Consider the following 14,851-nt stretch of genomic DNA (forward strand, 5'->3'; position numbering starts at 1 on the left):
GAGCAAGGGCAAAAGCCGCTCCAGCTAACCCAAATATATAGATTTAAATAAGAAAATTTACAATAGTCCCCTCTCTGTTTTAGAAATGCAAACGCGTTGGGAATGGATGGTTCCTTTATACATCAGCTAATTTGCAATTGGACCCTTCTATCTTTTACACAAATATAGATGAGTGTTTTTAGTAAATCCATGTAATTTAAGAAGGATTATTATTTTTTATTTATTATGTATAATATTTGGTCGGATAAGTTTTGGCCTCAAAAGTCAAACGTAGTAACAAAGACCTTGACTTGGCAAAGGACTGGCAAGTCAAACCAACGCTTTCTTTTAATTTCTTGCGCCCATCAATTAATTTCAGCCGTCGTCGATACGTCTCCAGCTGGAACAAGAAAGGTAGTTAGTGGAGCTTACTAATTCGGATTATCTCGGAAAGTAATTTGATAATAATCAAAAATATATTTTTTAAGTGAATAAAATTATTTTATTAAGTTTTTTTATAATTTAGATATTTAATTTTTTAAATCAATTAATTTTGAAATAATCCATTTAATTTCATAAATCATTAAAATAAATAAAAAAAAGCTCATGTATTAAGTTTCTTGTGAGCTGAGACTATAACTTGAAGTTTTTGGAATATGATTGAGTTAATTATTACCGGATAAATTTATTAAAATGGGCAAGAGTAAAATTTAAATGAAATTAAGATTATATGCTCCATCGTAGTGATCAATTGTAACTTTTCGATTTACTTCTTCATAGATAATCATGAGACTGATCGTGTAGAACTACTAGGATGATGAATTTTATTTTTTAATAAAGAAATTGAGACTGAATGAAACCTCCAAATTATAATCATTTTGCGCATCGACACCAAGTGCAAAAGCAGGAAATTGGGTAGTAGGGAAAATTGGGTAGTAGGGCGTTGTGAAAGCCCCCATCTCTCCATCTTTTATCGACGTGGATAGCTTAATTCCTTTACTGGTTTTCTTTGTATTTCTCTAAATTCATAATCCTTTAAAATTTAAAGACTAAAAGTCTAAAGATCATTTTTTTTTTTACTTTTTAAAATTGATAGATATTCTATATTGATTTTTAATAAGAAAATGTTACATCCCTTATAAAATGATATAACTATTCTATAATATTATTCATCTCCCATTTAAATTTTAAATTGAGCAGACACATTGTAATAAATATAATGTCATAGCTATTACACAGTTATAGCTGTTACAATATGGAAAAGAATTTTGAATAAAAGTCAAAAAGACGCCCCTTATGACTAAAATTATTCGGAGTCTCTGAAAAATTTTAAATAATATTTTTTTAATTTGAAACTTGATCATTATGGATTTCATTTTATAATTAGTTGTATATCTCTGAATGAACTTTGATTTGATATATTGTATATCTCGTATTTCAACTCGAGTTAAAAGTTATGGTCTTTCAAAGTTTAAAATTTAACATTCACTTTATAGCAGCTATAAAATCTTAGCTGCTACAACTGTGTAAACTGTAGCTATTATAACTATGTGATAGCTCATTTGTAGCAGCTACGAACTTTAGTTGTGGCAATTATATAGCAGTTATGATTTCGTAGTTGCTACAATGTAAATATTAAATCCTAAATTTTGAAAGGTTAATTTTTGATTAAGATTAAACTACGAAACTCGTAATATATCAAATCAAAGTTTGTTTAGAGATCTATAATTGATTATGGAGTGAAACCCATAACTACCAAGTTTCAAACTAAAAAATTTTCTTTTAAAACCTTTTTGAATACTCATTATAATTTTAGTTAAAAGGGGTGTTCTTTTTACTTTTGCATAATTTTTTTTTTATATTATAGCATCTACGAACCCATAGCTGCTACAACTGTGTGATAGTTCAGTTATAGCATCTATGAAATTGTAATAGTTATAACTGTGTAGCAGTTACGACTTCGTAGTTGTTATAACACACCCGATCACTTCAAGATTTAGGTGGGAGATTAACAACACTAGAAGATAATTGTATCATTTTATAAGGGGGTGAGACGTCTTTTGATAAAAATCAATATATAACGCATGGTTGATAATTCGATTAATAAGGAATGCTCTTTTAACTTTTATCCAAATTTAAATGAATTAAATTGAATATATATATATATATATACACACACGTGAGCACCGTAGTTATTTTTTTCTATTTTTAGATCTTAGGATTTAGAATTTAAAATTTAAGGTATAATATTTAGGCTAAAGAAAATGACAAAATAATACATGCATAGTCTTCATGGGGTGCAGAGTATAAGGTGTGCAACATATCATTCCTCATATATGATGCATACCTTATGTTGCACACTTCATGAGGACCTAATATAATTTTTTTAATATTTTCATTTCATTTAGCCTAAATATTATACTCTTTTCTTTTGTAAAAGATTGAATCTGTCATCCCAACAGCTTCACAAGGTCGGTCCCATGACCATCTGTGAGGAGATACTAAATATTATACTCTAAAGCTTAAATCTTGAACCCTAAATGTTATATCTTAAATCATAAATTTTATTAAAAAAAATTATGTTAGGTGATCACACTGTCAATATATATATATATATATATATATATATATAATATTTAAAAAATTCTAACGAATTTAACTATCAATGTTTGAGAAGTAAGAAGATGGAGAGTAGAGGTGTTGGTGTGGGTGCAATTCAATCATAAATATTTTAATTTAAATCAGATTCAAATATGGTTAGCGTCTAAAGTGAGATTAAATCTATTTCCACCTGATCATCATATCAACAAACCAAGTTAACTATCAACTAACCGATTTAACATTCAATTAACCTCGAACGCTAAAAATAAAATCGTTAAATGAGCTTTTAAAACACTAATTCTTTACATTTTTAATAATTCTGAGATTTTTGCATGACATATACCAACATAAATATCCTCGGTGAAGAAAGTTTCATTGACAGTGTATACGGTGGGAAGTCTTCATAGTTTTATTCTGAATTATCAATCACTGTAATATTATAATTTATATAAAATTCATATCAAAATATGTTTTTTCTACTCATAAATATGTTGAAATGATCTAATTTTTCATGAACGAACTTAATAATATTATGGATCATTTATATTCATGCTTTTTCTGGTTGGTGAATCATTTTTTTTATAATATAATGTAATGATATTTAGATACTTTGATTTACCATAAGAATATAATAAAAATCATTAGTTAAATCTATTTTGTTTTTTTTTTAGATTTTTACAATAGAAGAAGAGTGTAGCATGTCAAAATTTAATTGGACTAAGTCATTCAAATAATTTAATCTTTCACAAAGAGATACAAGAAGACATGATTGATTATACTCATGCCATTAAATACACCCAAATATCTATTATTATCAGCGTTGGGTATATAAAAATGGACAAAAATCAATAAAAATATTTTTTTCTTCAAATCGATCTCTCATTTTGATTTTCTCCCATTTTAATTTTTTATCAAAAAAAAAATATCTTACTTCATTATTCAATGGTAGAGTTTTGAATGCATTATATTCGTTATAAAATCATAATTATTACAATATAAATAAAAATAATAAAAATTTACATTATAATAGTTATGAAAATTATAACAATTATAATTTCATAATTAATACAATGTGAATATTTCATATTGTAAAAGTTATTATAAATGCTAAACTTAAATAAGAATTGATGTTGTAATAATTATAACTACTATATGACTAATTTAAAATTTAAATAAAAAATAAATATTGAAAGTACAAAATAATACTAAAAAATCATTTAAATAATTATATAAAAATATAACACCCTTGCATAAAAATATTAACATGGAACATATGATTTAGAAAAAAAAGGCACTTTATATTTTCCCCTAAAAAGAATGAACAGTAGATTCGGATTTTGGGACCGAGCGAAAGGCGTCAGCTAGAACCAACGCCGCCGAAAAAGATTGAGCTGTCTGTGTGACCATGACAGAAGGAAATTGCTAGTTGTCTCTGCAGACCTGCATTAAACTAATCTTCTCCTGTTGCGACGAAGAACGAGAAGCGGATGACCAGCGACTTAATCAGGGAGAGTAACTTTCAGCAGAAATTTATTGTCATATAATTTGATTTAGAATGCAACATTTGTAGTTGTTGGTTGGATATCAATTCCACTGAGCAGGGTCAGGTTTCAAGATTCGCACCATATAATGATGCAGCAAGGGAGCTAAAAGAAACTCTATAAAAGCCTAACAAAAATCCACAAAGTTACAACTATGTCAAATAAAATATACCAATATGTTTCAAGAGATTTTTGTGGTTCCTGTCAAAATGGATAGGAAAGAGACCCCTTGAAAGGGCCACATGAAGGCATAGAATCAGTAAAACAGAGATCATCCTTCGCAACTCACTCAACACACTCGCACTGACCGAATCAACAAATGATAAGCTCTTTACACTAAATTTGAAGGTGCCTTGGGTTGCAAGGCTTTTGAACCCGAAAAAAATGGGGGAAAAATTTTAAATTCCAGCTACATGTACAAAAGAGGAAATTTGGGGAGAAAATCTCACATTGTTATGGCACAGAGATCTTGAAAGACCGTCCTGATGTTAGGCCTCTCATTTACTGGAAGAATGCACCGAAGGGATACTGCAAGCAGTTCATCCATCACCCTCGGAGCTTCCTCCAAACCTGAGATGTCCCTGTCAAAGCAGTCTGCTCCCCTTCCCTCCCTGTTGCACATTTGCACCCAATCGGTGAGATCAACTGCACCCGTTTGGCCTGAGATGATATCACCAGCACTTCTTCGAGTTAGCATCTCCATGAGGATTACGCCGAATGCATATACGTCGGCCTTAAAAGATGGGGATGGTTTGCTTGCAGTTTGAAGCTCGGGTGCCCGGTACCCAAGTGCTCCCAAGTTTAAAATTTGTTCTGCTGTTCCATTGAGTGTCATGAGACGATGAAGGCTATAATCTGTCAACCTAGCAGTGAGATCTGGACCAGTGAGGAGGATATTTGTTGGTTTTAGACTTCCATGAGCTAGGCCCTTCTCATTATGGAGGTAATACAAACAACAAGCTACATCGATAGCAATTTTTAGCCTTTGGCTAACCGAGAGGCGGGAGTACCTTCTAGGTGTTGACTCTGCGTAAAGAAACAATTTAACCACAACATTAGATGCCCCCATTGTTTGAAAGCTTAAATATTTGATAACCTCATTCAGTGAAAGACAATTCAACTTTACAATTACCAACCTAGTTTATAGTTTCAAGCGACAGCCAATGGAGATAAGGTAACAAGGCAAAATAAATGTGCTTTGGAAACAGAAGCGCAAACAAAATTGGTTAAAAGTGAAAGGCCAAACAATATAGCATAAGGGAAAAGAAGAATCACAGCAATAATTGTGTTTTCAATCTCCATGCTTGACCATTCTCATTAAATGCCTATTCTTATAACACCCTTCTTACATGTCCATGTTTAACCATTCTGACATTTTGCTCAAGATTGTACAGCATTCCATCTCACAAGTCTGAAATTCCCTCAGTAGACCATCTGCGGCCTGATTTTGTTCTTTCAATTATTTTGTATTCAGTAATTTGTGTGATAGTTGCTAACAAGGAACTAGAAGAATGGAAAAACTAGCTCAAGTACTGAAAAAAAAAATATAATGTTGATCCATCTTCTAGTCTACGATTAATCTTCATTTTCTAGCACCAGATGGATAAGGAACAAACTACATTTCAATTGACAAACAGCTGAAAGATTCTACCAGGAAAATATTATATTCATTATTACGTAGTATCAAATTTGATCAAGTGTCAAAATATTCATATCGATTGGTACTTAAGAGTACTCCTATGATGAATTTATTGAACCGGTAGTATGGGTTGTTATTTACAGTACACTTATGATGAACTTCTTGAACTTATGGTATGGAGTGTTGTTTAGGGTACCCTTATGACGAACTTATTGAAACTGTGGTACGGAGGTGAAGTATTAATGAGAAAAGAGAGTCCTTTACAAATAAGAATGTAACCAAATTATACCAGTTCTAAAAGTGCATTAACAATCCTTTATTTTATTTGTTCAAAGTTGATCAAAATCCCTTCCAACTATTTGGAAAATTATACTGACGCCTCTAGTCTTATATTTGCTTATGATTTGATAATTGAGTAATGCTAGGCTTCAAGGCTGAGTTAATTGATCTTATATGACAGGGTACATTGACAAAACAATGGAAAGCATTTATCCATCCATGCAAGTAGAAGTTCACTACAGGTTTCAGTTGTAGATTGTTCACATAACACTGGTGAAAATCCTTCCCACAGGTCATATAAAAGTCTAGAAACCTTGCCAATATCCAAAAAGCGGCAGAAATAGAATAAAGTTGAAGAAACTCATACCATAAAGATAAAGTGACAAACTATCTCCATTAACGTAGTCAGAAATGATCAATCTTTCTTGCTCTCTTGGACCCCAATAATAGCCCCTCCAAGGGATGATATTTGGATGTCTGATGGTTCCAATTCTCTTTGCCTCCTTAGCAAATTCCTTTTTGACTTTAACAAGGCCTACTCTTAGCCACTTGACAGTCAAAACATGACCACTATCGAGGGTTGCCTTGTAGGATGTACCATGGCTGCTTCTGCCAAGAACTTCTGCAGGGGCACGAGATAATTCTTCAGCTGTGAATATCAAAGAGTTGTCTAAGAAAAAGAGTTCTCCAGCCAAACGATCTGGTGAATAGACATCCAACATGACTGGTTGTTCAGATACAAGTAAATCGGTAAACTGAGGGGATGAGCACAATGGTGATCCTGGAGAAGACCTCTCTCCTGTTGTAGCAGGATAATTTTGCACGTGGTTCATAGAAGTTTCTGAAGTTCTACTATCAGAATAGCCATATTCAACAGCCTCTGCCAATAACTCCTTCTGTGCCGACACTGTTCTAGAAGTTGTCAATAAATGGTCATTGGAGAAACTAACTGAAGTAGTCACAGGATTATCCTTCAATGATCTGAATATATTTGGACGGCCTAATCTCCCCAGCTTTAATTCTCTTCCAGTAGTTTGGTCTCCAGAACGATTCTTTCCACAGAGTACCTGGGACCGGATCACGTATAATGTCATCACTGCAAATAAAATTAACATGACACCACCGACTGACCCAACAATAGCAGCTATTCGGACACTATACTTCAAACGATGATGATTTTCATCCAATTCACCATCATTTCCTGAAGGCATGCCACGAGGAGAGACAAGTAATGTATTCCCAGGATAAAATGAGTCAGGTGGAAAGCTCTGCAGACTTTGTGGGATGGTGCCAGACAGATCATTATAGGAAACGTTAAAAGCCTTCAGAGTTGGCTGAGGCATATCAGGTATATCACCATCAAAATGATTCATTGACAGATCAAGAATTTCCAAAGCATTGAGTTTGCCTAGCTCACTAGGCAACTCTCCAGACAAGGAATTATTTCGAAGAATAAGAAGCTTAAGTCTTTGCACGTTAACAATTTCTAGCGGCAATGGACCAGTCAATGTGTTATCAGATAAGTCAAGGCTCTCTAACTGACTATAAGATTGTAAAACAAATGATTCAGTTGAATGTGAGCTTTGAATTGGAATATTCCCAGAAAATTGATTTCCCGAGAGATTCAAACTAGTTAGAATAGATTTGAAAAACCCTGGAAGAATTGATCCTGAGAATCCATTCAGACTGAGATCAAGTTCGGACAACGAAGGATAGTTTTCTAATGCAGAAGGAAGGACGCCTGTTAAATGGTTATTCCGAATCCTTATGGATCTCAGGTTCTGGAGTTGAGATGCCTCAGGATAGTTACCCGACAATGAGTTTGAACTTAAATCAATAGCTTCTAATGTGTTTCCCCAATAGGGCAATACAGATAGATCACCAGATATATTATTATTACTAAAATCCACTGATATACACAACCCTATTCTTGAAGGCAATGAACCTGTTAGCATATTGGATGAGAGATTTAGAAGTTTCAGGGAAGTAGAGTCGACATCCAAAGCATTACCTGTGTAAACATCAATCTTGTTAATTTTGGATGAAACACTACAGTGTAATGTAAAGTTCCATAAAATAAACAAAATTCAGTTGAACTGTAACTGGAAAATCAGAAAGAGCATTAGTACCATGAAGAAGGATAATTTTATCCATCTTAGGGCAAGCAGTCAGCTGATTTTTCATGTAACTATTTGTAGGGAGTCATGAGTTATTGTTTTGACAAGACTTCCAGTTTTGGACCAATTCTTTTCCCACAAAAAAAAGTGGAAGAAATTTAAAAAAATAGAGAGAACACCTATATCCATATCTTCAAGCTTAAAGGTCAGAACATCCAGGATAAGTGCAGGATATATATCAAGCCTACAATAATGACCCACCAATTCATCGACCCAACTTGCCCACCTATCATTATCATCATGAAGTTATGTTTGTTCAAACTATTTGATGTCGGCAATTTGCCTCCCTAAACTTTCAAATTAATCTTTAATGTTTCTGACGTTATTTGATACAGTCAAAGGAGGCACTGAAGATTAGACAAAATACTAACACCTCCACACCAATCCATACATCTCTGAAAGACAAGTTGATTACGTGCATTGCTACGGCCAAGCAAGGGTAATTGGTTTGGACACGGCCGCATCCACACACAAGGAAGTTGTACAAGATTAAGCTGCCCAACCTACTCAATGAATCTCTTCCAGAACAGGTGCACCTAAGAAGGCTTTTCCCCTCCCGCACAAATCAATCAACCAGCCACACATGCAAGCACATTTGTTTCATCCATCCCATTAACAAAGGGCATGTGCAATGACCAAAATTGGTAATTGTATGGGGAAAATCATATTCATCTATAAGGGCATACTTAAGACCCAGAACAATACAATCAAGATACATATATCTTTTATAATATATTTTCATTTATATTTGAGATATGGCCTCTGGTTGTCCCATGACCCTTCACTTATATCAATAATCAATATATATATCCCATTTTCCTGCAAATCCCATGTCCCAACTCAACCCTTGAAACCAACCTCTGCCAAGCATGTTGAAGTCATCATCTCCAATAACTATGTTCTCTCTTTAAGGTGATTATTAACACCTCTATAAGGGAGAAATGAGAGGCTTTTCTATAATCACATTGAATTTTTTTACATTACTCTTCTCTTTCATACTTAACTTGGCATTACAATGTTTTCAAAATTCTGCAAACATTTCCAATGAGACACACTCTGAATTATGAATTACACAACTAATTATGTTGTTTCTTTTGATTAATCTTCTCATTTCATACAATGAGAGATACTCAGAATTATAACACAACTAATTGCATTGGCTTTAAGGGACTAATTTCTTTGGCTTATCACTAAAGTTACCAATAGATCATTTCAGAGGACCAGTACCCACAAAATCCTGCAAATATTCTGTGTGTCAGGAAGGACTAAAAGTGTGGCAAAGTATTCTCTGTACCACAAGAAAAAACCAATGAAGCAAATATTTCCCACTTGAGTTGATTTTTCTCTCTCTGAGGGGTGAGTAATGCGTACAAAAAATTTGATAAAATACATTAAATACAGGTACCTAACTAATGCATCACTCTTTGTACCCTGATGGAATATAAATTATCTGAAAATCACAAAAAAGCAGCATATCTAAGTTCAATAGTCTTATTCGGTAATATCTCTATTAGCAATGAATATGAGAAGTAAAAAAGGGATAAAGCACAGTTTAAGTGAAAAAAAAATGATGAGAAGCACAAGAATACTCAAATGGATCATGTTTCTCTCTGAAGTTTACAAGAGGTCTTAATAACATCATATGTGGTAGCTTATTTACCTGTAAGCCCATTTCCACTAAGGTCTATTTCCTTCAACTGCAGTGGACTCGCGAGCAATGCACCTGGCATAGATCCATACAGCTTATTACCAGCAGCCCGAAAAACTTTTAAGCTGTACACAGAATCGAAAGACGGAAGCTCTCCAGTCAGTTGATTGTCGCTCACATCTAAAATCTCCAAATTCTTGAACGTCTGAATCAATTCATTTGTAAAGAAGCGACCGCTGAGATTGTTATTGCTCAAATTCAAATACTTGGCCGTATTCCCCAAGCCCGTGAGGTTAACTGCGTCAACAAGGAGATTTCCAGTGAAGTTATTGCTACTCAGATCAACATATTCATTGTTCCTTAGCGCAGCAAGAAGCTCCGCCATGTCACCCCACAGGCAATTGGACCGCAAATCAAGCACCCTAAGCTGCTGTAGATTCCGAATCCTCGTGGGAAATCCTTGCGTAAAATTGTTATAAGAGAGATCAAGGAGCAACAGGCCGCCGATATCAGTGATTCGCTCGGGTACGGGACCGTAAAACCTGTTCCCCGAGAGATCCAAGTGCTTGAGCTGGGTCATGCTGCCGAGGCCGGGCACGAGGCGGCCGGTGAAGTCATTGCCGGCGAGGCTGAGGTTCTGGAGGTAACTAAGGCCAGTGAGAGTCGAGAACTTGAGCTCGCCGCTAAGGCCGCGGCGGGAGATGTCGACGGCGACGACGTTCCCGACGGCGTCGCAGTAAACGCCGGACCAGGGAGGAGTGGCGCCGCAGGGGGTGGATCCGAACTTCCAGGAGTCGAGGGCGGCGACGGAGGCGCTGGAGATGCCTTTCTTGAACTCGAGGAGGGACTTGGCGTCGTCGGCCGGGCCGGCCGCGAAGCCGGAGGAGGCGAGGAGGAGGAAGACGAGGGGAATGGCAGCGCCGAGGCACGGATCCATCGTCTGGCAGGGTTTCTCTCCGCCGGCAAGGAGGGAGGGAGAGGGGTTCAGGTCCAGGGAGCGAGGGAGGGAACCCTAGCCATGAGAGAGAGAGAGAGCGAGAAGGTGCGGGCGTTTGGGAAGAAGTTAGAACATGCAGTCATGGAGATGACTATTAATTAACGCGAATGAAAAAACTTAAGCAGCAGAAGAGAGGCAAAGAGAAAGAGAAGCGAGGAAGCACAAACAGCTATAACTTACAGACTGTAAAGGACCGAGGGTTTTTTTTAATAAATAAATAAATAAAATGAAAGAGAAGAAGACCACACACCACGCCCCCACATGATGGATACAAGTCTGCAAATTGGGTCTGTGTGTGTTTTGTTATTATGATTTTTTTAAAAAAAATATGTTCTTGATTTTTTTATAAATAATGTTTTTTTTTTGTGTTTCTTGCTTTATTCTTAAGATAGCGAATAGTGGAAAAGACACTGTTTTCATCTCAATTTAAGCATGTGAATGAATAGTGTCGAGATTAAAACAAAGCAATTGATTTTATTTTAAAAAGATCATACCTAATATAGCACGTTACAAGGCATTTTAATGATCAAATTATAAATCTATATACGAAGCTATTGGTCAAATCTGACCAATTTAATTGGTATAGTTGTATAATCATTAAGATAGAAGTTTATTTCAAAATCATAATTATATACCTAATCCATTCTAGCAAATAATAATTCTTATAGAAGTTAAATTATAAAGTATTTTTTTAATTATTATTATTTAATTGGGCAAATCATAATAATGACCTTTATTGTAAGATAATTTTTTAACACGCACTAAATTTTAGTTGGTGAAATTTCTCTTTCCTACAGTGATATTAAAAATGATCATCCATGTAAAATTATATAGGAACCAAAATAGAAGTCGATTAACTTAAAAGACACTTAATACTTCATTAGCATGTAATTTGCAAGCTAAGAATAGGGATGTGCTATGGTTAGATTGTATATGTTCTCTTAATCCCTTATTCTCCTTGCTAAATCCCATGATTGTGAAATGTGAAGGATACTGCTAATATTTAATTTAAATAAAAATAGATATAAAAATTATAAACTAATGATATCCACTCATTCCTAATATATGATTATCAGTTTATATATATATATATGGTCAGCTAGGTCTGTAAAGAAGGATCGCATTCATTATCATTATAACTATAGTATTAATTATTACACCATTAATTACCTTGTAATAAACTGATTAATTTGTCACATCAAGAAGGAAGCTAAGGGAAGGAGAATTTTTGGCGGTAGGGCCCCCTCTGCCGACCAGGCAAGAGAACAACTCAAATCTGTGCTCAGATTAGACAGAGAGTAAGTCAGAGAGATAAGGCCTGATGTTCCGATAGCTGCGCCTAAACTCAGCCTTTACAATTGGAAGACAACCAAGAAAACTTATCCATTCCACAGCTCATTATTGCTTTACAGAGCATATAGTTTGTGAATCAAATATCAAATTACTACAACTCATCGTTTTCCAAACACATGCTGCAACAGCGGTGAGGATCGGAGGAAATGCACGAACACTGCAGCTTTCCATGTGCATGCCACATGGCATGTATGATTGGAGAGGCATGATCAGCAGCAGCTACTACGTTGAAATTTAGTTTGATTTAATTTAATTTAATCATATATATTGAATGAGGGTGGGTCATGCATGGGCATGGCACATGAGTGCACGCAGCAATTTCTGAGCCAGGGTTTTTGAGCTTTGACCTCTACTGCTACTTTTTTAATTTATATATATACGTATGACTTTGCAGGTCAGTGTGTTCTTCTGGTCTCAGGAGTACAGATTTTGAGGGAGATGGTGAGAAAATGGTTGGGTGCATGCTCTTGTTCTTTTGACTCAGAATAGATAGATGCAACTGATCATATATTATCTATAACAGTTTGTTTGAATGGATGACAGATTGAATGTGCTTGAGTATTATAGATATTGCATGACATGGTTTGATTCATCTACTGTGTTTGGTCAAGTGTTTGAGTCGTAGATTTTGAATTGTTGGTTACACTAATTGTGTTCCAGTGATAATTCAACATATTATGAATTTTTATTGTTATTAAAAATATTTTAAATTGCTTGTGATAAATGTACTCAATTGTAAAATGTATATCAATTTGTAATGAAAAAAACAATATCACCTGAGTACAATTTATATCTGATGTTTACACTTTAAGATCCATAGAAATGATTGTCAAACTCTGTTTTGTCTAAAAGATATGCAATAACTCTCCAGTGGATTAGAAGGACTGCTGATGCAAGAGAAAAGCAAATAATGCGTAGGAAAAAAAGACAAAAAGTCACAATTATGTAACTATCATATAAATCTTTTTACAAGGCACAGCACTGCTGAGAATGACATGCACACACTTGATTGTAACCTAGAAAAAGGAGAGTGATCTTGGATCAGTGGGATCGACCAAAACCAAGAGATTACAGTGATGTATAAACTGTATGGTTTGCTTCAGTAATCATGAATAGTGAGTGAATCAAGAAAATCACTCATCTAGTAATATGACTACTTGCTGCTTATTCTGAAATAAGGTTTTTACACTAAACCTGATCAGTTTACTTCAGATTATACTGATCTTCTCCTCAAGGTGACCCACAAAAAAAAAAAAAGAAAAGAAAAAGTAACCTTGGAAAAGCAATTGGTCCTCTACGAGCCATCAGACCTCAGGCTTGCTGATTTCAATTGGCTTCTTTTCAAGGGTTGATTGATTGGCATGCACCTTTTTCTGTCTTCCAAGCCTCGTGAGTGACATGGTAAAGGGGAAATGGATCGGCCAAGAAAAGTGGTTGACATGTCCTTAACTTTGTGTTCATGGCCCATCTAGTTGACATTGTGGTCCGGTGCGGGGTGTGGAGACTCTCACTAGGGTTCTTGAAATGATTCTAGTGTCTTTTTTCCCAAGGGTGTTGGCAGTGCTTTGTCTATAGTTGAACATGTGCATTTTTAGTATCTTGTTTTGATGGCAAGCAAGATGAACAAGCAAGTAAACACACACCTAGTGGCCAAAATAATCTGAGTGATTATCTGTTGAATTAATCACATCTCTGATTCATTCCATGCTTGATGAAACAGAGAAGTTTACTCTAAGCCAATGAAGATGGAAACTAGATTCTTCATTTTTGTGGGGCATGTGTATTTACAAGAAAAATGTTTTCAACAACTGTTTCTGTTTTGTCATGAGCGAGCAACCATTGAAAGGCTCATTCATTTACTGACAGAAGCTTGATGTAGACACACAAAACCTTTGCAAACTTCTAGTACAACTTCCGCAGGTACAGTGAAGAATACAATTATGGTTGAATTGGCACTATAAAATGGGATTTGAATGTAACAAAACTAGTGAAGGAACACCAAAAATCCTGGAAAAACTCTTAGTAACGAGTACACTTTTAATTGCATCAGATGTAACACATTGAGGCTAACGAAGATGACTTGAATTGCAGTGTGTGTATGGTGCATATTTCACCATTTACAGTTGGTATATTATTACATATCATTTGCCCATAAATAACGTATATTTACATATTTTCTACTGTAAGAAGACAGCTTTGCAAACTTAAGATAATGCATGAAGATGACCGTTTAGCATACTAGTGCAATCAACCAAACCATATTATGAACTATTAAAATATATTTTAAATAGTATTAAATTGCATTAAACATACTATTAAACTATACCTATTTTAAAACTAAAAAAATAATACTTAAACATTTATACACATCTATTTCTCACTAGGGGGTCATATGCCAAGAGCGTCTACTGCTACTTCAATTCATCTAATTGGCCGTTGGCAGACATAAATTGACAAACTGGCCTCTCTTCGACTGGGTGATAGAAGACACTTTAAATGACTCATGTGCCTCTCTTTTTCACGAGATGAAGGTGTCTTGTTGGCATTTTCTCCCAAGCTTCCAATAAATACAGTTAGTTGCTGGCTGGAGCAAAGAGATATGCATATCAAGAACCAAATGAGGGAAAGCTTGTCACA

At 34.9% G+C, this 14,851-nt stretch overlaps 1 protein-coding gene across 1 annotated transcript; it reads right to left on the reverse strand.

The window, feature by feature from the left end:
• Positions 1-4,267: 4,267 nt before the first annotated feature.
• On the reverse strand, positions 4,268-10,991 carry LOC141842382 (putative inactive receptor kinase At5g10020). Its single transcript, XM_074730593.1, has 3 exons — positions 9,877-10,991; positions 6,407-8,050; positions 4,268-5,147 (listed from the first exon to the last, which is right to left on the reverse strand). The coding sequence occupies exons 1-3, from the start codon at positions 10,799-10,801 to the stop codon at positions 4,567-4,569; spliced, it is 3,150 nt and encodes a 1,049-aa protein (XP_074586694.1). The 5' UTR covers positions 10,802-10,991; the 3' UTR covers positions 4,268-4,566.
• Positions 10,992-14,851: the final 3,860 nt, after the last annotated feature.

Source organism: Curcuma longa, chromosome 11 (genome assembly GCF_044706935.1).
Source record: "Curcuma longa cultivar G26 ecotype Majalengka, Jawa Barat chromosome 11, ITB_CL_G26_1.1, whole genome shotgun sequence".
Taxonomy (NCBI): domain Eukaryota; kingdom Viridiplantae; phylum Streptophyta; class Magnoliopsida; order Zingiberales; family Zingiberaceae; genus Curcuma; species Curcuma longa.

Bases quoted from the DNA above. Each gene is read 5' to 3' on its own strand.
- LOC141842382 (XM_074730593.1), bottom strand. From the start codon at position 10,801: ATGGATCCGTGCCTCGGCGCTGCCATTCCCCTCGTCTTCCTCCTCCTC. The intron at 8,051-9,876 runs GTAAATAAGCTA...ATGTTTACACAG, and splicing joins TAGTGGAAATGGGCTTACAG to GTAATGCTTTGGATGTCGAC. The intron at 5,148-6,406 runs GTATGAGTTTCT...TTCTTTACGCAG, and splicing joins TTTGTCACTTTATCTTTATG to AGTCAACACCTAGAAGGTAC.